The sequence below is a fragment of the Sus scrofa genome, chromosome 2 (genome assembly GCF_054392235.1).
Source record: "Sus scrofa isolate SSC_HxYL_T2T_F1_AM1 chromosome 2, Sscrofa_HxYL_maternal_Yorkshire_Landrace_v2.0, whole genome shotgun sequence".
Classification (NCBI taxonomy): Eukaryota; Metazoa; Chordata; class Mammalia; order Artiodactyla; family Suidae; genus Sus; species Sus scrofa.
Genome location: NC_139384.1, coordinates 3,086,704 through 3,105,869, shown reverse-complemented (window position 1 = coordinate 3,105,869; position 19,166 = coordinate 3,086,704). Strand labels below are relative to the sequence as shown.

Genomic DNA, 19,166 nt, shown 5'->3' with positions numbered 1-19,166 from the left:
AAAAAACTACATCTCTTTGCCAGAGTTTGGTAATATGCTAGGAGTATTTCTCTCCCGAGGAGCATGTAGTTAATTTTTCCTGATTTTAACTGTAATTTGGCCTTCAGCTTACTGAAGAATAGTCTAAACGAGTGCTTTCTTATTTTTCTCATAGCTTCATTGCCAGCTCCTCAACGCAAACTGCATTTGCCTGTTAAATGTTCACATGAGAGTTTAGATTAAAATAATCCTTGAGAGAGGTGTGGGACTCTATTGCATGGGAGAGGACTTTTCACCCTAAGGCATAAGCGGTTAAAATGGGTTGTTTTCACGGCTCTTTAAGGCAAATAGCAGCAGGGCTGTGGGGCCCTTAGAAGCAGAAGGATTTATAAAGATGATCCGTTTCCATCAGCAGCCTTAACGTCCTTTCTAGAAGCAGGGCAGAGTATTGATAAGAGGTGTCCGGTGGACCGGTGAGGAAACCAAAAACGTAGACTCAGGAGCCGCGAGTTTCTGCTGGGCGCTTAGGGAGGAAATTTCTTGTTCCCCTTGAACCGGGTCGGGGTGCGGGGCTCACCTGCTGGGCCAGGCAGCCTGGTTCCCGACAGGAAAAACCGTCAGTTGAGATGATGCCGGCGGGAACTGAGACAGGGCTTCCTCTTTGCTAGACCGCCCCCCTCTGGCCACCCTGCACCGGCCCCATGGGGAGTGTCACCAGGGCCCCGGCAGGGAGTGCCGGTGGCTCCCAGGGCCGAGTAGGCCCAGCCTCTTCCATCACTGTCACCGCCCGGGGTCGCTGCTCTCTCCTCTCACCCGTTCTGCCAGGTGCCGTATTTAGGGCCCAAAGGAGGTCCAGTCGCCCCGTAAATCCAGAGGGCTGAAGGCAAAATGACATTGCTGCGCCAGGTAGCTGTCATCAGGAAGTGGCTCTGTGTCCCCAGGCGTGCCAGCGCTGTTTTAGCCCGGACCCCCGGGCCTCCCAGGGCTGGTGGGGCGAGGGGGACCCCCACGTGCAGGCGCTGAGCTTCACTTTCTCTGCTCGCCCGCCCTCTGGAAGTTTCCCCGGAACCTCAGGAGGTGCAGGCGCCGTGTGGGTGTGTGTGTGAGCACCTGCGCCCGTGTGACATTTTACGACTAACTGCACGCTGTGTTTGCACGCCTCCCTCGCGGCGCGGCGGTCGGACAGGCGGCGTGTCGGGATCGCAGAGGCTGGATTCTGCCACAGTCAGGACTTACTCCTGCTGAAGCCCCGCCGGTGAGTGGGGAGCAGCCGGGCCCCAGTGTCGCGCTGACGTTGGGCTGGGGCGGCTGGAGAGCAGAGGGCAGAAAAGCGCGGGCCGAGTGGTTCCGAGCCCGGCCCGGGGTCTCCTGCGGGGACCTCGTGGGCGCTGCCGGGACTCGGCCATCAGCCATCAGCGCGGGGCTGACGCGCCCCGCGCGCCGCCTGCCCCGAAGCCGCCCGAGCGCACCGTCTCCGGAGGCCGCGCGCGCTGCGTGCCCTTCACTCCGGAGGCGGGTTTTAACTGCTGCCCCGAGAGCCCCTGCTCACGGCCCTGAGGGCCGCTCTCTCCTGCTCTCGCCGGGTGTCCTCCCGTCTCCGCCGGGACGTTCGCCTGGTTGGTCTCGTGTTTAGCAGCAGCCTCTAGACCTGGGCCGGAGGGAGGTCAGGCGGGGACCCCTCTCCTCCGCGTACTTGGCCCGTGACGTTTCTCTAGACGCTCAAAGCAGCGGAAGCGCAGAAAGGAGGGGAGGGGAGGGCAGGTGGGCGAGGGGCCGCGGCCCGGGAGCCCCCGGCAGCCGCCCTGCCGTCCGCGCGCCCGGCCCGGCGCTGATCCGTGCCCGCCTTTGTCTTCCAGGCTACCCCCACTACTTCTACCGCTGACGCGCAGCCGTGGCCCAGCAGAGACCCTGCACCCCGATGGAATCGTCCATCTGTTCATACTTGTTATATGGACCCGGAGATATTTTATTACAGAGTTTTTAATTAGAGAAAGATTCATGAATACCATAGAGAAAATATTTTAGAATTTAATGTTTCTTATATTTATGTAAACTTATGACTTCATTTATATAGCTACTTACTTTTTCATGTATATCCAGGCTATAAATATCCTTTCAAATCCGTTCATGTTCTTATATCTGATTTTAGTCTTTCAAATGAATGTGCGGTAAGGCTTGTATGTATAAATCTTATGAACAAATATAGGGCTTTTGTAAATTGTGCATTTTATTGTAATTATCATTGTTTAATTTTTTAATAATAAACCGCCACAGAGGAAAGGATTTTACTGCGTTTGTAAAATCAAGACACAGTTGCACTAACCTTCACACGATGTGACTCGGCTCTGCAACAGTCATTTTGAAGTGAGCAAACTTAATTTCAAGCAGTTGTTACATTTTAAGGACTGACCTTCACTGTACTTTTTCTAGCAAGAACAGCTTTACTCTGCAGCGTGGAGACATGAATACCGGGTGTTAAGTGTCTGATAAAATCCGGACCGAAAGCGTTGTCAGAACCCTCTGCAAAGCTCTGTGGACCGCTTACCTCCTCCCCAGCCTGGTCTCCGGGGCCCGGCGGGGGCTGGGGAACGAGACCCGGTGGGCTGGGCCCTCGCCCGCCCCTTCCAGCACCTTCCTTCCAGCACCTTCCCAGACCTTCCCGCGCTCCTCCTGCGGGCAGGCGGGGTCAGGCCACGGCAGACGCTCTGAGAGGACCAATGGCGGAGCCCTTCGTGAAGCGAGAGACCCTGGAAATAATGCGACGCGACCCTAATAAAGGCCTTATTTTTCTTACGTAAATCCTCTCTTTACATCTGTTTGTAAACAGGTTTAAAGAACGGACCTAGTCGTACATTTTTAGATTTTTGACGATATAGCCATTTTGGATTGTATAAGTAGCAAATGTAACTTTTATCTTTTAAGTGGCATATTAAAAGCCAGCAGGAACTGTGTTCAGATCGCGGTGCATTATTTATTATGCAGCTGATAGGGAGAGACACCTGTCTTCTTGCCTTTGGTTTCTGCTTTCAATCTACTTGTACAATTCCTTGTCGCCATTCTGTTTTTCTAGTAATCTTTTGGGAACTTGCTGATTATGTAACAAAGTATATGTACAGTCTACTTTTGAACTATTTTTATCACAGTGTTATTTATTGCTTTCTTTCAATAAAGTACTGAAGCGTTTTCCACTGCCAACAAAGAGTACAGCCGGTGCGCTGGAGTTACGCTGACAGGTGACGGCAGCTGCTGTGGCGCCGGCCCGGGCCCGGCCGACTCATCAGAGCCAGGGCCCTCATGGGAAGTTGCGTTAGGCATCAGTGGATGCTGTGAAAGGCGGGAAGGTGGACAGAGGGGCGCAGGTGCCCTCCGCAGCATGTTCTCATCACTACCCGAGGGAGCCGGGCCCGGGCAGATGAGGGCAGGGGCCACGGCCGACCTCCACACACAGGGCAGCTCTGCAGGCGCACCTGCAGGGCCGGGGGCCTGAACGCTGAGACCGGGCAGTGTGTGCACGTGTCTGTGCCTGTGCACTTTTCAGTCTTCTTGCAGGCCCCAGTTTTTATTCGTCACGTATTTCCTAGAAACAGGAACATGGCAAGAGGGTCAGGGGGGTATGAAAACAGACCCCTCGTGCAGACCCGTCTTCACGGCTCTGCGAGCACCTGGGAGCGGGCTCCCCAGCAGCAGCTCTCCTGTCCCATGCCCCTGTGGGGACCAGCCCTGGGCGCACCCGGCACAGCCCTGGGGCAGCAGCGGCAGCAGCTCTCGCAGGAGCTGTTTTTAGGAACCGCCAGCAGAGCGGGAGCAGTTGACGCTGTTCGAGGCCTAGATGAGGCCACAGGTCCAGGCAGGTAGCAAAGATGATGCACTGTGCTGGTGGCTGCTGTGTGCATTTGCACGCGTGTCTGCAAGTGCATGTGTGTGTACGTGTGTGCTCATGCGTCTGTACACCGGTGTGTGTACATGTGTGCACTTGCACACATGCCTGTGCATGGGTGTATGTACATGTGTGCGCTAGCACGCATATGTGTGCGTGTGTGTACAGGGGTGCACTCGCTCGTGTCTGCACGTGTACATGTGTGCACTTGTGTGCATCTGCATATGTGTACATGTGCGCATCTGTGCATTGTGTACATGTGTGTTCGTGTGTGCACTTGTGTGCGTGTGTTTGTGCATGTGTGTGCTCATGCAGTCTGCACATGTATGTGCATGTGTGCCCGAATGCGTATGTGCACAGGCGTGTACATGTGTGCACTCACACACCTATACACATGTACGTGTGTGTGGGTGTGCACTCACGCGTCTGTGTGCATGTGTGTACGTGTGTCTGCTCTTGTGCAACATCTGTACATGTGTGTACATGTGTTCCCCAGCTTCCTTCCTCTGGGCTTTGCTCCCCTGCTCCTCCCACGCGGTCCCACGATGGTGCCCAGGCTGTCCTTCCAGGTTCATGGCCCTGGGACCTGGAGCCACCTCTGTGATGGCCACACCCCGAGGCCCGTCCACATCCAGCGGGGGTGGGGGCAGCCCACACGGCCACTGCAGGCCGCACGAGGCCCAGAGCACCGATGTCTCGCTCACGCGGTCCCCCCCCCCCACCACCACGGAGAGGTTATTGCCCGCGCCACTGGCTCTGGGGATACCCGAGGTCTGGTGACTGACCCCACCCCCCTCGGGGGCGTTGCCGACCACCGCGTCATTCCTTTCCCACGCCCCTCGAGTGCTGACAGCCCCCCCCCCGAGTGGTGCGGTGGGGGGGGCTCTTAGGTGGATGGACCCCTCCCGCTCATTTCTGCGGGCGTAGCTGTCATGTCGTTGTGTGTTCGCCTCTTCGGAGCCCGTGCTGGCTGACCCTCCCGGGTTCATTTTAGGGGAGCCTTATTCTCTGCAGTTCCTAGTCCTGGGGGTTGACTTAAGTGTGAGCTTTAAAACCACGGAGTACTTTGCTCCCATTCCATTTCGCCTGACCAGAGCCAAGCAAGCCCTTGGGGGTCTTTTTTTCTTTCCATGCATTTTTATTCAGTTATTTTTCTAGTTTCATTTTTATGAGCCTATGGGTGATTTGCAGTGTTGTGTCAATTTCTGCTGTAGAGCGTAGGACCCAGTCATACATATATGAACGTTTTTTTTCTCAAACATCTTCCATTATGTTTTTTTTTTAAATTGTTATTTCCCCAACACAATCTTTTTTTCCACTGTGCAGCATAGGACCCAGTTACACATACATGTATACATATTTTTCCTCCCATTGTCGTGCTCCGTGGTAAGGACCCAGACCTAGTTCTCAGTGCTACACAGCAGGATCTCGTGGTTTCCAACAGCAATCGTTTGCATCCCTTAACCCCAAGCTCCCCCTCCCTCCCCCTCCCCCTGGGGCAACCACAAGTCTCTCCTCCAAGTCCATGATTTTCTTTTCCGTGGGAAGGTTCATTTGTGCCGAATATTAGATCCCAGATCTGAGTGACAGCAGATGGTATTTGTCTTTCTCTGACTCACGTCACTCAGTGTGAGAGTCTCTAGTTCCATCCACGTCGCTGCCCTTGACGATCCGAAAGCTTCGGCAACAAAGTCGTGAGTGATTCCTATTAAAACTGGATTCATGGATTCCGTTGGTGTCTTTTTTAAAAGTGTCGCTGGAGAGAGACCCAGAGCAAGCAGTAGATGTGTGTGTAGTTTTCAGCCGTGCTTCCTGGGCCTCCTCCCATCACGGCGAGCCCAGGGCTTGCCCGATCTGGGGGCCGGACGGGAGTCACTTTGCCGTCCAGCTGTGGTCACGTTGAAGGCGATTCTGACGGCCCAGCATTAAAGTCTCTGCGGAGGCTGCTGTAGCTCCCCGATGCTGCCCCTACGATCCTCTCTTCACGTCTACATCGCGCGCTCCGGAGGTAGCCGTGGTTTGGAGCTGGTTCTCTGCCTTGCCCTGGCCAAGCCCTGGCTGCCCCAGGATGGGCTCTGGGGTGCGCAGAAGAGTCCGTGCTCCCTGGCAGGTACGTAGGTGGTGGGTAACCCAGTGCTTTTGGAGCTGCGGTTCCAACTGCCCGCGTGGCACTCCGTCCGTCTGTAAACACCTCAAATCCTTTTGTCTCTTGCACTTCCTCGGCTTAATTCCTTGGTAAGAACGAGTAGCCAGTGATTTGCTGTTTGTGTCCTGGACTCAGCGGGGTGGCTTTTCAAGTGCTGTTGCCCTAGGCTCTCACCTTGGGCAGCCGCACGCCTGGCCTGCGCAGCGGGGACGAGGGCAGGACTGGGTCCTCCGGGGTGGTGGGGAGGCTCTGTTCTCTGCCTCCTGCACCTGTGGGCGTTGCTGGCTTCCTGGGCCTCATCCCCCGACTCTTCTCTGCCTCCAGCCGGCCCCTCCTCTGAGGGTCTCGTCTTCTGTCTCCTAAGAGCACCAGTCACTCGCCCACCAACCATCCAAGAGGTTTGAATTCTAGTTTTTCCTGCAGGGGTCTCCAGAGCCTTCTCAGTGACTCCTGCAAAGACAACTTTCCTGGTGTTCTCTTATGGGGCCTCAGGGTAAGTAAGGCATTATCACTGCAGTGGCTCTGGTTGCTGCTGTAGCACAGGTTCAGTCCCTGCCCCGGGAACTTCTATATGCTGGGGGGGGTTGCAAAAGGAGGGGAGACAACTTTTCCAAATAAAATCACATTCATAGGTTCCAGAGATTTGCACATAGATCTTTTTAAAAAAAAATGTATCGGAGGAGTTCCTCCTGTGGCTCAGCGGAAACAAACCTGACCAGTCTCCATGAGGAGCGGGTTTGACCCCTGGCCTCCCTAGTGGGTTAAGGACCCAGCATTGCTGTGAGCTGTGGTGTAGGGTGCCGACGCCACTCAGATCCCGGCTGTGGTGTAGGCCGGCGGGTACAGCTCTGATTCGACCCCTAGCCTGGGAACTTCTATATGCTATGGGTGTGGCCCTAAAAAGACAAAATTTCTAGTTGATTTACAATGTTTTAAAAAGAAAAACTTTATTTTTTTTTTTTTTGCTTTTTAGGGCCGCGCCCATGGCACATGGAAGTTCCCAGGTTAGGGCTCTAATCAGAGCTACAGCCGCCTGCCTGCGCCACAGCCACAGCCACGCCAGATCTGAGCCGCATCTGCTGCGACCTACACCACAGTTCACGGCAACGCCGGATCCTTAACCCACTGAGCGAGGCCAGGGATCGAACCCGCAACCTCATGGTTCCTCGTCGGAGTCATTTCCACTGCGCCACGACGGGAACTCCTAAACATTTTTTTAAATTGTAGTTGATTTACAGTGTGGTGTGATTGACCGTGGTGGTGGTTCCGATTGTACAGCAAAGTGATTCAGTTAAACACGGACACGCATCCCGTTCGCGTCAGGTTCTTTTCGCGTGCAGGTTATTACAGAGCATCGCCATCCCTGAGCACACAGACGTGGTTCTGGGGCCACCACCATCCAACACTCCGGAGAAGACCCTGCCCTGGAGATGCCAGGGCGGGTAGAACGGGCCCTACCCAGGGGCCGTCCTCTAATGGGGGCGTGGACTTTTTTTTTTCTTTTTTTTTGGTTTTTAGGGCCGCACCTGCAGCATACAGGAGTTCCCAGGCTAGGGGCCGAACTGGAGCTGTAGCCGCCTGCCTACACCACAGCAAAGCCACATCTGAGCCTCGTCTACACCACAGCTCGGGACACCAGATCCTTAACCCACTGAGCAAGGCCAGGGATTGAATCTTCATCCTCATGTTTCCTAGTCAGATTTGATTCCACTGCACCCCGAAGAGAACGCTGCTAATTTTTTAATTAAAACAATGTAACAGGAATTGTAGCATTACATAATCTGTAGGGCCTAAGAGACTCTAGTCATGAACTGTTGGAGTTCCCGTCATGGCTCAGTGGTTAATGAATCTGACTAGGAACCATGAGGTTGCGGGTTTGATCCTTGGCCTCGCTCATTGGGTTAAGGATCTCGCGTGGCTGTGGCACAGGCCGGCAGCTACAGCTTGGATTCAACCCCTAACCTGGGAACCTCCATATGCCGTGGGTGCGGCCCTAGAGAAAGACAAAAAGACAAAAAAAAAATTTTTTTTAAATGAATTGTCCATCACCTTATTTTCTTTTTCATGTTTTATTTTAATCAAAGTAATAGCCTGCACATCACTCAAAATAGCCCCGCGGCCCTGTCTGCACACTCCCTTGCCCTCCGTAGTGCCTTACAGCTGGGTTAACTGTTTCCTTCGCTTTCTTCCTCACTCCTGAATGATGTGTGCTTCATGTGGCGGCTCGATTCCCCAGTTTCGTGCTTGACCTCTTGGCAACGCTCTTGTTTTGTTTGTTTTTGGCCATGTCCAAGAGAGGCAGATGCTCCTGGGCCAGGGACGGAACCTGCATGACAGCGGTAACCCAGGCTACAGCAGTGACATTGCTTAATCCTTGCCCCACTTCGCCACCAGGAAGCTCCTACTGGCACCGCTTTACGGTGGAGGGGAATTTAAGCGTGTCTCTGCCCTCCCAACCCCCCAACAGAATCAAGTCCAAGTTGTTGGTTGAATCCCCGTCCACCGTTTCCATTGGTGAGGCTGTAGAGGGTGTTTCTGCCGAGCCTAGTGGATTACTGTGATTACACCAAGAAAAGGCACGGGGGAGACTACTCCCCAGAATTTACAGGTGAGCAAACACAATGGCTGGCACTTGCCTTACAACAGTCTTGGGGCAGGGGTAGGTCAGGAGAAGGATGAAACAAAATTAACTGTGTGGGCGGATAATTGTTAAAAGATGGGTAAGGGATGCATGAGGGTTGATTTTTCTATTTTTAATTCGTGCAAAATTTTCCAACATAAATAAATGTTAATAGTTATTTTAGGGAACACCCTCTGTGAGATAAACTGTCTCGGTCTGGACGAGATGTCTGGAAATTGCCTCTTGGCCCTCACTCTGGAATGTCATTTAGCCCAGTTTTGAACTTTAGCTGCAGCCCACAGTGGAAAACATTTTCCACCACAGCTCAGCCTGTGTGCATTACATTTCATCCATTCTCTCATGACCATTTTTCACATTATTTTTTTAACCCGTGAAGTCAGCATGTATCTTACAAATGACATCTTAGAACTACGGTATGTGAGGGAGTTCCCTTGTGGCTCGGTGGGTTAAGGATCCAGCTTCATTGCTATGGCTCTGGTTACTGCTGTGGCACGGGTTCGATTCCTGACCTGGGAAGTTCCACATACCGTGGATGTGGCCAGAGAAAAGAATTACAGTTGTGACAAACTATCACATAGACTGCAGATTCTTGGCTACGCCTCTCATGGAGGGGGAAGGTGTCTAATCTCCCCCTTAAGCCCCAGCTGGCCTCAGTGACTTCCTTGGGTGACCAAAAGAATGTAGCAGGTGTTCAGGGATGTGGGGAGGGAAGTCACCAGAAGCCTTGCAGAAACCAGCCCCCAAGTAAGTCTGGCTACCCAGGACCACGCCAGCCACCTGGAGAGCCGAGCAAGGTGAGACCCCAGGTGCTGCTGCCACCCTTTGGGAAGTAAGGGAGCCTAGTGGGACGTGATGGGGAAGAGAAATGGGGAACTCGCCCTGCCATCAGAGCCCTGGCCCCCAGCCTAGGGCCCCGAACAGTTCATCCCAGGCACAGGCCCCCACGTGAGCCATCCCAGCCAAGGCCCCACTGGGAACAAAGATGGGCCAGCGGTGCCCTTTCCAAACCCCTGATCCCTGAAGTGTCAACATAAAACAGTGGTTCTCTTTTCCCGTTAACTTCTGGAACGGCTTATGAGGCAGCCATAGATCACTGGAACGCCTCCCTATGAACCGAACTCTTATCGTTTCTCTTCTGCCATCTTCTATTTTTTCATGCGGTTTTCCAACCCCCGGAAAACTGATTGCACAATTCCCTACGAGATCACCATCTGCTTTGGCTTCTTACCTGCTGCTCTGTAAAAATCCACCCCAAAACTTAATGGTGAAAAGGCAATGATGTCTTGTTTCTCCCTCTTTTCCGGCCGCCCCACAGCATGTGGAGTTCCCTCGTGGATCAGACCCAGGCCAGGGATCAAACCTGCGTCCCAGCACCCCAGGGGTGCTGCTGAGCCCACTGTGCCAGCAGGAGCTCCTCTTGTTTCCACTGGGTGGATCGGCGCTCTGGGTGCTGCTTCTGCTGGTCTTCCCTGGAATCGCTCATGTGATGGCAGGCACCTGACAGCTCCTCTGGGGCTGGAAAGTCCGAGATGGCCTTAGCCAAGTACCGGGCAGCCAGGGCTGGCTCTTGCCTGGGACGCCTGGGTTCCCCTTCCTGAGCCCTGTCTCACACTCCAGAAGTCGACACCGGGCTCCTTCAGCGCAGTGGAGACCCAGGTTCGAGAGTTCAAGGTCAGAAGCAGCAAGGCATCGAAAGGGCAGATTCCTTTGCACTGTGTGTAGAATTTGTGCGGTGTCGTTCCTGCCCCATTCTACTGATGAGAGCAAGTCACAACGCCAGTCCAGATCCCGTGTCATCACTTTACTGCTCAGAGCAACAGCTACGTCACTGCGATGGGCTGGACGTTCGTGTCCCTCCGCCCACCCCATTCATACATTGAAACCCAGTGTCCCGTGCGACAGTGTGGGAGGCGAGGCCTTTGGGAGATGCTTAGGTCCTGAGGGTGGAGACCTCAAGAATGGGATTCATAGAAGGGACCCAGCGAGCTCCCGCCCCCAGGCAAGAGCCAGGAAAGGCCGGTTCTCACCGGACATCACTTCCGCCAGCATGTGATCTTCGACTGCCCGCCTCTAGAACAGTGAGACGTACAATCTCTAAGCCACCTGGTCTGGGGTCGTCTGCTGGTATAGCCCACGCCAGCTAGGACAGTCACGGAGCACAGACCTGGACGCAGGAGGCATGATGCGTGGAGGGCTGGCTCCGTCCGCTCGGGCTGCTGTAACAAACATCACAGCCGGGGCGGCTCACACAACAGACAGCCTTGTCCCCCGTCCTGGAGGCTGCAGTCCAAGCCCCAGGGGTGGGCTGGGCTGGTCCCTCCCGAGGCCTCTCTCCAGGGCGTGTAGGCGGCTGTCTGCTCCCTGAGTCCTCGCAGGGCCGTCCCTCTGTCTGCGTCTGTGTCCCGACCTCCTCTTCCTCTAAGGACCCCGGTCCTATTAGGTTAGGGCCCACCCTGGTGACCTCATTAATGTCAGTTACCTCCTAGAGGGTCCCATCTCCTCTCCAAATACAGCCACATTCTGCTGCTGGGGGTCAGTCCCTCATAAAGGTCTTTTTTTTTGGTTGGTTTTTTGCCACACCCGCAGTATGCAGAAGTTCCCGCGCCAGGGGGCCATCCCTTGCCACAGTCGTAACCAGAGGCACAGCAGTGACAAGGCGGGCTGTTTAGCCCACCGAGCCGCAAGGGAGCTCCTCCTGAGGGGTCGTCGTTACCACACCTGGGACACACTTGCCACACTGTGAGCCACCGTGGATCACGTGCCACACTGAGGGTTATTTTCTCTCGGCACTTCAAAGATACTAACCCACTGTCACCTGATCGGGATTTGGGCAGAGGGCTAACTGTGAGCCTTTGGCAAACCATCTGTCTTGTCATTCTGACAGCCTCCGTGCTTTATTTTTCTTTTCTTTTCCCCCCCGCACCTGCAGCCTATGGAAGTTCCCAGGCTAGGAGTCGAATCCAAGCTGCAGCTGCCGGCCTACACCACGGCCACAGCAACACCGGATCCAAGCTGCATCTGTGACCTACACCGAAGCTTGTGGCGACGCCGGATCCTTAACCCCCTGGGTGAGGCCAGGGATGGAACCCGCATCCTCACAGAGACAGGGGCCCCACTGAGCCCCACACTTTCATGCGTTTTTGATTCTTGAGAGTTTGCAGTTTTACTATGATGTTTCCTGGTGAACAAGTGATCCTTGAACAACTCAGAGGCTGGGGTGCCAGCCTCCTCAACCCTGAAAATCTGAGGATAAGTTATAGCGGGTCCTCCTTGCACAGGGGCCCTTCGCATCCACGGCTCCACATCCGAAGACCCACCCAGGCTTGGATCGCGTGGGCTGACGCACTTACTGTTGGAAAAAGTCCACATGGACCCTGACTTCAGCCCAGGCACCACTTTGCATTTCTGCTCACTTTTGGTCCACAGAGATATTCAGCTTGGTGCCTTTTTGCCTTCCGAAGCTTACAGGTCTCTAGGGTTGCTAGGTGGCCAGCTGGGCTCCGCCACACCCCCTCCCTCCTGAGGGGCAGAAATAGCCCAGCAAAGGGGGAAGCTGCCCCCGCCTTCCCCCACCCCAGAAGTTACTCGGAAGCAGGGACTCTTCTCCCATGGCAGCCGCAAAGCCTGCAGCTCCAGTCTCCAGTGAACTTTGGTTGTTCTTATCTAGATAAATGCAAGCAGAAATTCCAGCTCGTCAAGACGAAGCGGCCTGTGGTGGGGTGGGGAGCATAGGGACTGACTGCTGACGAGGGTTTCCTCCGAGGGATGAAAATGTACTAAAAGGCACTTGTCGAGTTCCCGTCGTGGCGCAGCGGAAACGAGTCCGACTAGGAACGGTGAGGTTGCGGGTTCGGTCCCTGGCCTCGCTCAATGGGTTAAGAATCCGGTGTTGCCGTGAGCGGTGGTGTAGGTCGCAGACACGGCTCGGATCTGGTGTTGCTGTGTCTCTGGTGTAGGCCGGCAGCAACAGCTCTGATTAGACCCCTAGCCTGGGAACCTCCATATGCCACGGGTGCGGCCCTAAAAAGACCAAAAAACAAAAAACAAAAAACAAAAAACAAAAAACAAAAAATAATTTATTTCCAGGAGCTCCCGCGGTGGTGCAAAGGGATCGGCGGCATCCTGGGAGCTGCTGGGATGTGGGTTTGGTCCTCAGCCTGGCACAGTGGGTAAGGGATCCAGCGTTGCTGCAGCTGTGGCTTAGGTTGTGACTGTGGCTCCGCTCTGATCCCTGCCCCAGGAGCTCCATATGCTGCTGGGCAGCCAAAAATGACCCCCCCCCCAAAAAAAAATTTCCAGAGTTCTTTAGTGACCTAGCAGAACTAGGATCCAGCATTGTCGCTGCTGTGGCTTGGGTCACTGCTGCAGCATGGGTTCGATTCCTGACCCAGGAACTTCTGTCTGCTGTGGGCATGGCCCCCCAAGATTAAAAATTAAATAAAAGGCTTTGGGTTAGGAAGAGCCAGATGGCAGCGATGCACAGGGTGAGGTGCGGGAAGCACACGGGGCGTCCATGCTTTCTGAGCACCACTCCCCCCAGTCTGCCCCGCTCCCCAACCAGGAAGCTCTGGGAACCCTGTCCTTTTGGGTCTTTAGAGAGGCTTCGTTACACAGGCATGAGTGATGAAACCACTGGCCCCTGGGACTGATTCAACACACAGTCGTCCTCTTCCTTCCCAGAGGGCAAGGGTGGCAATGAAAGTCCCAACCCTCTAGTCACATGGCTGGTCCTCCTGGCACCAGCCCCCAACCTTGGGTGCTTTCCAAAAGTCACCACATTCACATAACAAGAGACACCGTCATGCCCTCAATGTTTAGGGAATTCCAAGAGGCTGGGGAGCTCTGAAACACATATCTATTTTTTGACCCACCCAAGGCATGCGGAAGTTCCCGGGCCAGGGACTGAACCCAAATCACAGCAGGGACAACACTGCGTCCTTAACCCCTAGGCTACCAGAGACTTCCTCTGTATGTCTTACAAATTGCACTATCGCACCTACACTTAACAAATCTCACAGTGGTGCCTGATAAAGCCAAGCTGTCTCCAAATGCGAGTCTCTCTAACTTTCAGGTCTGCCTTCTCTACGAAGCCTTGGCCAACGGAGACGTTGTGTTGCTGTTTCTTCAAGGATGAAGTCACTGCCTTCTGCAGCCGCTAAAGAGCTCAGGGTGGACACCAGGAGGGAGGCCCTCTGCGCTCTGGGAAAAGCCGGCACAGCAGGCCTTCAGATGGTTCGATATTTTCAGGAGATTTTATGAGCCCCAATGCCTGCACCTTCTCCTACCTAGAAAAGCACTAAAATCATTAATGCAGTCATCTGCTCCTTGTCTCTAGCAGCAACCCGGTGCCAAAACACCTGCTTGATTGCAGGTGCCCTCTTCACCAAAATCACACATATACCGACTTCCCTCTACCATTGGGAGCTGGTCCTCAGAGCTCTCTGGGAAGCTGTCTCCTGGGCGACAGTCCTTATTTTGCTCCCCCAAAAACTTAACTCACAACTCTTACATGGTGCATTTTTTCTGGTTGACACCACCAAGCAAATAATCTGATGCTTGACAGCACTCATGCTGTGCTGTCTGGTAATGATGGAAGCACAAACACGGTGGTTCTGTCTGTCTGACCTGTGTTCCCTACGCATACCCATTCTTTCCCACGTCTGTGCCTTTGCTTGAATTCCTCCCTTTTCCTGGGATGGCCTTCCTTCCCCCCACCTTTCTCTCTCTCTTTTTTTGGCCACACCCACAAGCACATGGAAGTTTAGCACCCCAAGAAGCTGACTGATCGGCAGCTGTGATACATGCTATGGCTGCAACAATGCTGGATCCTCAACCCACTATGTGGGGCCAGAGGTCAAACCCGCACCTCCACAGTGATCCAAGTTGAGGTGTGATCCTTGGCCCGGTGCAGTGGGTTAAGGATCTTGTGTTGCCACAGCTACAGCTCAGATTCAATCCCTGGCCTGGGAACTCCATTTGCCATGGGTGCAGCCATGAAAAGAAAAATCTTCTCTGATCTCCTGGGGGAGTTTAGGTCTCACCCTCTCCTCAATGTAATATCATGACCTTGGATGACTTCTTGGCGTTTGTTTCCTAATTATACATCTATTTGATTAAGGCTGACTCCCTTTCTAAGCTAAAAGTCCAAGTTTATTCTGCCGACCTTCTCACTGATACACATCTGGCCTTCTCTGGGTGGGTGGAGGAATGGATGGTGGATGGATGGATATGCAGACGGATGAACGATGCATGGAAAATCGAGGGAGGCTGCGGACGATGTATGTATGGGTAACAGGTGGGTGGATGGAGGAGGAGGAGGAGGCTGGTCCCTCAGGCGACTGGCTGTCACAGTTACCTCCTGCGTCCTCAGAGCTCAGAGTACTTGGCATTGTCCTCCTGCCTGGCTCCTTTTCTCTTTCTCACCTTGGGCAGTGCTACAAATCCAGGAATACCACCCCGGATTGTCTGCCTCTGAGCAGCCTGGTCCGCACACGGTGGGCGCTCCGTGATTTACTCCGCAGAGTCATTTCCCTGTTCGGCACGCTTTGCAGGCTTGAACCCGGGCGGAGCTCGCGCCCGTTCTAGCGCTGGGCGCCGCGGGCGCCACGTGGACCAGGGAGACGCCAGAGAGCGGGGAGGCTGCGGAGAGCGCCGGGCCGGGGCCCCCTCCTCGCCTCGCAGGGCGGGGGCGGGGCCTCGCGGGACCCGGATGCGGCCCCGCCCCCGCGGAACCGGAAGTGGAGCGGGGCGCCTGGGAGCGGCGGGCGCGGCGGTGCCGGGACCGAGCCGGGCTGGATTGGACCGGCCGCAGGCGGCGGTGAGCGAGCGAGCGAGCGAGGCTTCCGCCGGGCGGGGAGGGCCGGCTCCTCGGTTGAGGTCCCGGGGCGCCTCCAGGTCTCAAAACGGGAAGGAAGCGGTGGCCGCGGCGGTCTCGCCGCACTTCCGCTCGCGGTTTCGGGCGCGGGGGGAGCGCGGACGAGGCTTCCCCGTGCCGGGGACTGAGGTTTGAGAGACGGGGCTGGGCCGGCTGGGGCCAGCGGGAGGGGGCTGGGTCGCGGAGAAGGGGGCGGGTTGGGGGGAAGGAAGGGGCCGGGCCCGAGGGGGAAGGGCGCGCGGTTCCAAGGGGTCTGCGGGAGGGAGGGGGAGGGGCCGGGGCTGCGGGGAGCAAGCGGCAGGAGAGGGGCCGGCCGCGGAGGGGTCCGGGGTCGAAGCGGAGTGTGCCCAGGCTCCTAGGAGGAAGAAGCCGGAGGGCCGAGGTGGTCCAGGGTAGGAGAGGGGCCCTCTTGGGAGGAGTCCAGGACCCAGGGGGTCGGGGGGCGGAGGGCCGAGGGGGAGGGGCCTGGACGCAGGGGTTTAGGGGACGCGGGCAGAGAGGGCTTAGGGTTCGGGGTAGGAAAGGAGCCCTACGGGAGGGGGGTCTAGGACCCAGGGGGTCAGGGGACGAGGACGGAGGGCCGAGGGGCAGGGGCTGGGGTCTCCCCGCAGCCGGGCGGGGCCGTCGCTGCGGGGCTCCTGCGCCCGCACCTACCGGGAGGTGTTGCAATCAGGTCAGTGGAAATGCAGCGACTCGCGCAGCTGCGGAGCCGAGAGGCTCTAAATCGGGAACGATCCCTCCTCTGGGTGTGGTGGCAGTCACCTGGTAGGTGCTTTGGGTAGTATTCCGACTGGAGCCGGATGCCCCGCCAGAGGGTCTGGGGTGTGGAGGGGCATCCCCGCCCCTCACCACCCCCTCTGGAATCTGGCGCGTCGGGCCTCCGGGGGAGGAATTCCACTTTCCGCTGCGCTGCTCGCAGCTCCCGAGGCGTCCCAAGCAAGTGCTCCTTGCCTGGGCTCCGTCGACCAGGCCTCGCGGGACTTTGTCGGGGCTTAACTCAGCGGTCCGACCGCGTGATTCAGCCTGGCGCGCCGCAGGCCTGGGCTGGGCAGGGCCTGGGTCGGAGGGCCCGGCCCGCCCCGCCCCCGTCCCCGTCCGGGGTCTGACTGCTGGGTGAATCACCGGCTGCCTGCCCGAGGCAGGCCCACTCCTCTCCTGGACGGAAAGTAGGGGCTGCGAGGGGTCCTCAGATGCAGGGTTGTCTTTGATGCCCTGGAAGTTTACCCTCTACCACACTTCACTTTTAGTTGAAGCATTTTGAAGGACTTACCTGTAAAACACTTTTATTTTTTTTTTTAAGGGCTGCACCAGCGGCGGAGGCATATGGAGGTTCCCAGGCTAGCGGTGGAATTGGAGCTGTAGCTGCCTGCCCACTCCACAGCCACAGGAACGCCAGATCCAGGCCTTCTCTGCAACCTACATCGCAGCTTGTGGCCTCACCGACCGGATCCTTAATCCACTGAGCAAGGCCAGGGGTTGAACCTGTGTCCTCATGGGTACTAGTTGGTTCCTTACTGCTGAGCCAGGACGATGGGAACTCCTTATCTGTAGAACACTTGTAAAGCAGATGAACCTCACTGGTGATTCAGAGCTTGGATGCGGGCCACAGATGGTGCTGTGAGGCACATGGCCGAGTGAGAGTTGTGAGCCCTGGGCACTGCCCCACCGCGGCCCTGGGGCAGCCGGGAGCTGGGGCTGGGCTCCACCAGGGGTCTTGGGTGTCCCTGTGAAGGCAGGTGCTCTGGGTCACCTTGTGGAGACGGACCTGGCATGGGAGTCCGGGGGGGGGGGGGGGTCGGGGTCGAGTGGGTCCTACGGGCCCAGCTCTGGCTGCTCAGATGCCTTTTGTTCTCTGGTTTTCTGTCACGCTGGAGAGGGCCGGGTTACTGGAAAGCTAGTTCTGCCTGGGTGGCTTCATCGTTTCTCATCCCGCACAAAGAAAGCTGCCCTCCCCCGCAGGCGACCTGTAGCCTCCTGTTTGTCCCTAGGCTGGCAGTTCCGGCCATTGACATAAGTGGGACCGTTTACTGTAGGCCTTTTGCAGCTGGCGTCTTTCATCTGGCAGACTGCTTTCAGGAGTCACCCGCGTCGTAGCCTGTGTCAGCTTTTCACTCCTTTTATTGCCAAATGGCATTCCGTGGTGCAGATAGACTACGTGCTGTGTGTATCGGTTACACAACACGGACGTGGGTTGTTTTCACCTCAGGGCTGTTGGGAATAGTGCTGCCGGAGTTCCCACTGTGGCTCAGCAGAAATGAATCTGAGCAGCATCCATAAGGACGCAGGTTCAATCCCTGGCCTCCCTCAGGGGGTTAAGGATCCGGCATTGCCATGAGCCGTGGTGTGGGTCGCAGACTCAGCTCGGATCCCGAGTTGCTGTGGCTGTGGTGTAGCCGGCAGCTGCAGCTCCAATTTGAGCCCTAGCCTGGGAACCTCCATGCGTCATGAGTTCGACACTAGAAAGATGAAATAAAATCAAACGTGCTGCTGTGAAGCTTCCTGTTTAGGTTTTGTGGGAAGGGTTCCTCTCTCTCGGGTGCACCCCTAGGAGTGCAATTGCTGGGTCACGTGAGACCTCTGTATGTAACTTTTTGAGCAACTGCCGGATTTTTTCGTTATCTGTTCCCACCAGCAATATGAGAGGGCTCTGATTTTGCCACACCCACACCAAACTTGTTATTGTCTGTTTTGCTTTTTTTTTTTTTTTTTTTAGTTGTCGCCACACCCCCGGCATGTGGAAGTTCCCCTTCCAGGGATTGACTCCAAGCCGCAGCAGCTGTGACTTAGGCCATAGCTGTTGCAATGCTGGATGGATCTTAACCCACTGCGCCCCAGCGGGGACTCCGGTGTGTGGTTTTGACTTGCATTTCCTTGGTGGCTAATGATCCTGTCTGTTGAGGAGCTTATTATCCTTTCGTGTACCTTTGGAGAAATGTTTGTTCAGATCCTTTCCCCTTTTAAAAACGTAGTTAATTGTCTTTAATTATTACATTGTAAGAGCTTCTCTTATATTCTGGGTGTATGATCTGAAACAGTTTCTCTCATTCTGTGAATTATTTTCACTTTTTTGATGTGTTCTTTGAGGCGCAAAGTTTTATATTTTGTCCAATTTATTTTTTTCTCTTTTCACTTGTGCTTTCGGTGTCGTGGCTAAGAACATGGCCACGTTCAAGGTCACGAAAATCTATGCTGATGATTTTTTCTAACAGTTTAATTTTTGTTGTTGTTGTTGTTGTGCCCACAGCACATGCATGTTCCAGGGACAGGGATCAAACCAATGCCACAGCAACCTGAGCCATAGCAGTGATGACACTGGATCCTTAACCACTAGGCCACCAGGGAACTCCAGAGGCATTATCTTTGGATAACAGCCAGGCTTTTGATTTTTCAAAGAGTTGTTTTCAAGAGTTTTTAAAAATTGTAAACATTTGAGAGGGTAAGAAATTGTTGTAGCTTTGAGCTCTCACCGCCCTGGGGTAGATTTTTATAGATGCAGGCTGATTACAATAATAACCACGGTATCCAGAATGCACTCAGCAGCCTGCAGAAGTTAGGGTTTCCAATGGGGAAGTTGAGGAAGGCCAGCAGGGCACCGGCCCCAGGTCCCTAATTCGTCCTGAGCTGCTTGCTGTACGATTGGTTTGTGCTG

The 19,166-nt window shown here is 55.2% G+C and overlaps 2 protein-coding genes across 50 annotated transcripts in view; both read left to right on the top strand.

The window, feature by feature from the left end:
- Nucleotides 1-3,178, top strand: part of PPFIA1 (PTPRF interacting protein alpha 1) — a 91,498-nt gene extending 88,320 nt beyond the window's left edge. For 6 of the 11 annotated variants that reach the window (XM_085010468.1, XM_021082667.2, XM_085010467.1 and 3 more), the window contains 2 exons: nt 1,166-1,234; nt 1,836-3,178. In XM_085010468.1, the coding sequence (XP_084866594.1) occupies nt 1,166-1,224 (59 nt within the window). In that variant the 3' untranslated portion in view covers nt 1,225-1,234; nt 1,836-3,178. The remainder of the gene's footprint in view (nt 1-1,165; nt 1,235-1,835) is intronic. The other 5 variants (XM_021082669.2, XM_021082666.2, XM_021082668.2 and 2 more) reach the window with 2 other exon arrangements.
- A 12,198-nt stretch (nt 3,179-15,376) lies between these two features.
- Nucleotides 15,377-19,166, top strand: part of CTTN (cortactin) — a 29,677-nt gene continuing 25,887 nt past the window's right edge. For 22 of the 39 annotated variants that reach the window (XM_085010495.1, XM_021082658.2, XM_021082653.2 and 19 more), the window contains exon 1: nt 15,377-15,460. The gene's annotated coding sequence lies outside the window, so the exon portion shown is untranslated. Of the gene's footprint in view, nt 15,647-15,790; nt 15,910-19,166 lie in introns of those variants that run through there. The other 17 variants (XM_085010485.1, XM_085010480.1, XM_085010475.1 and 14 more) reach the window with 3 other exon arrangements.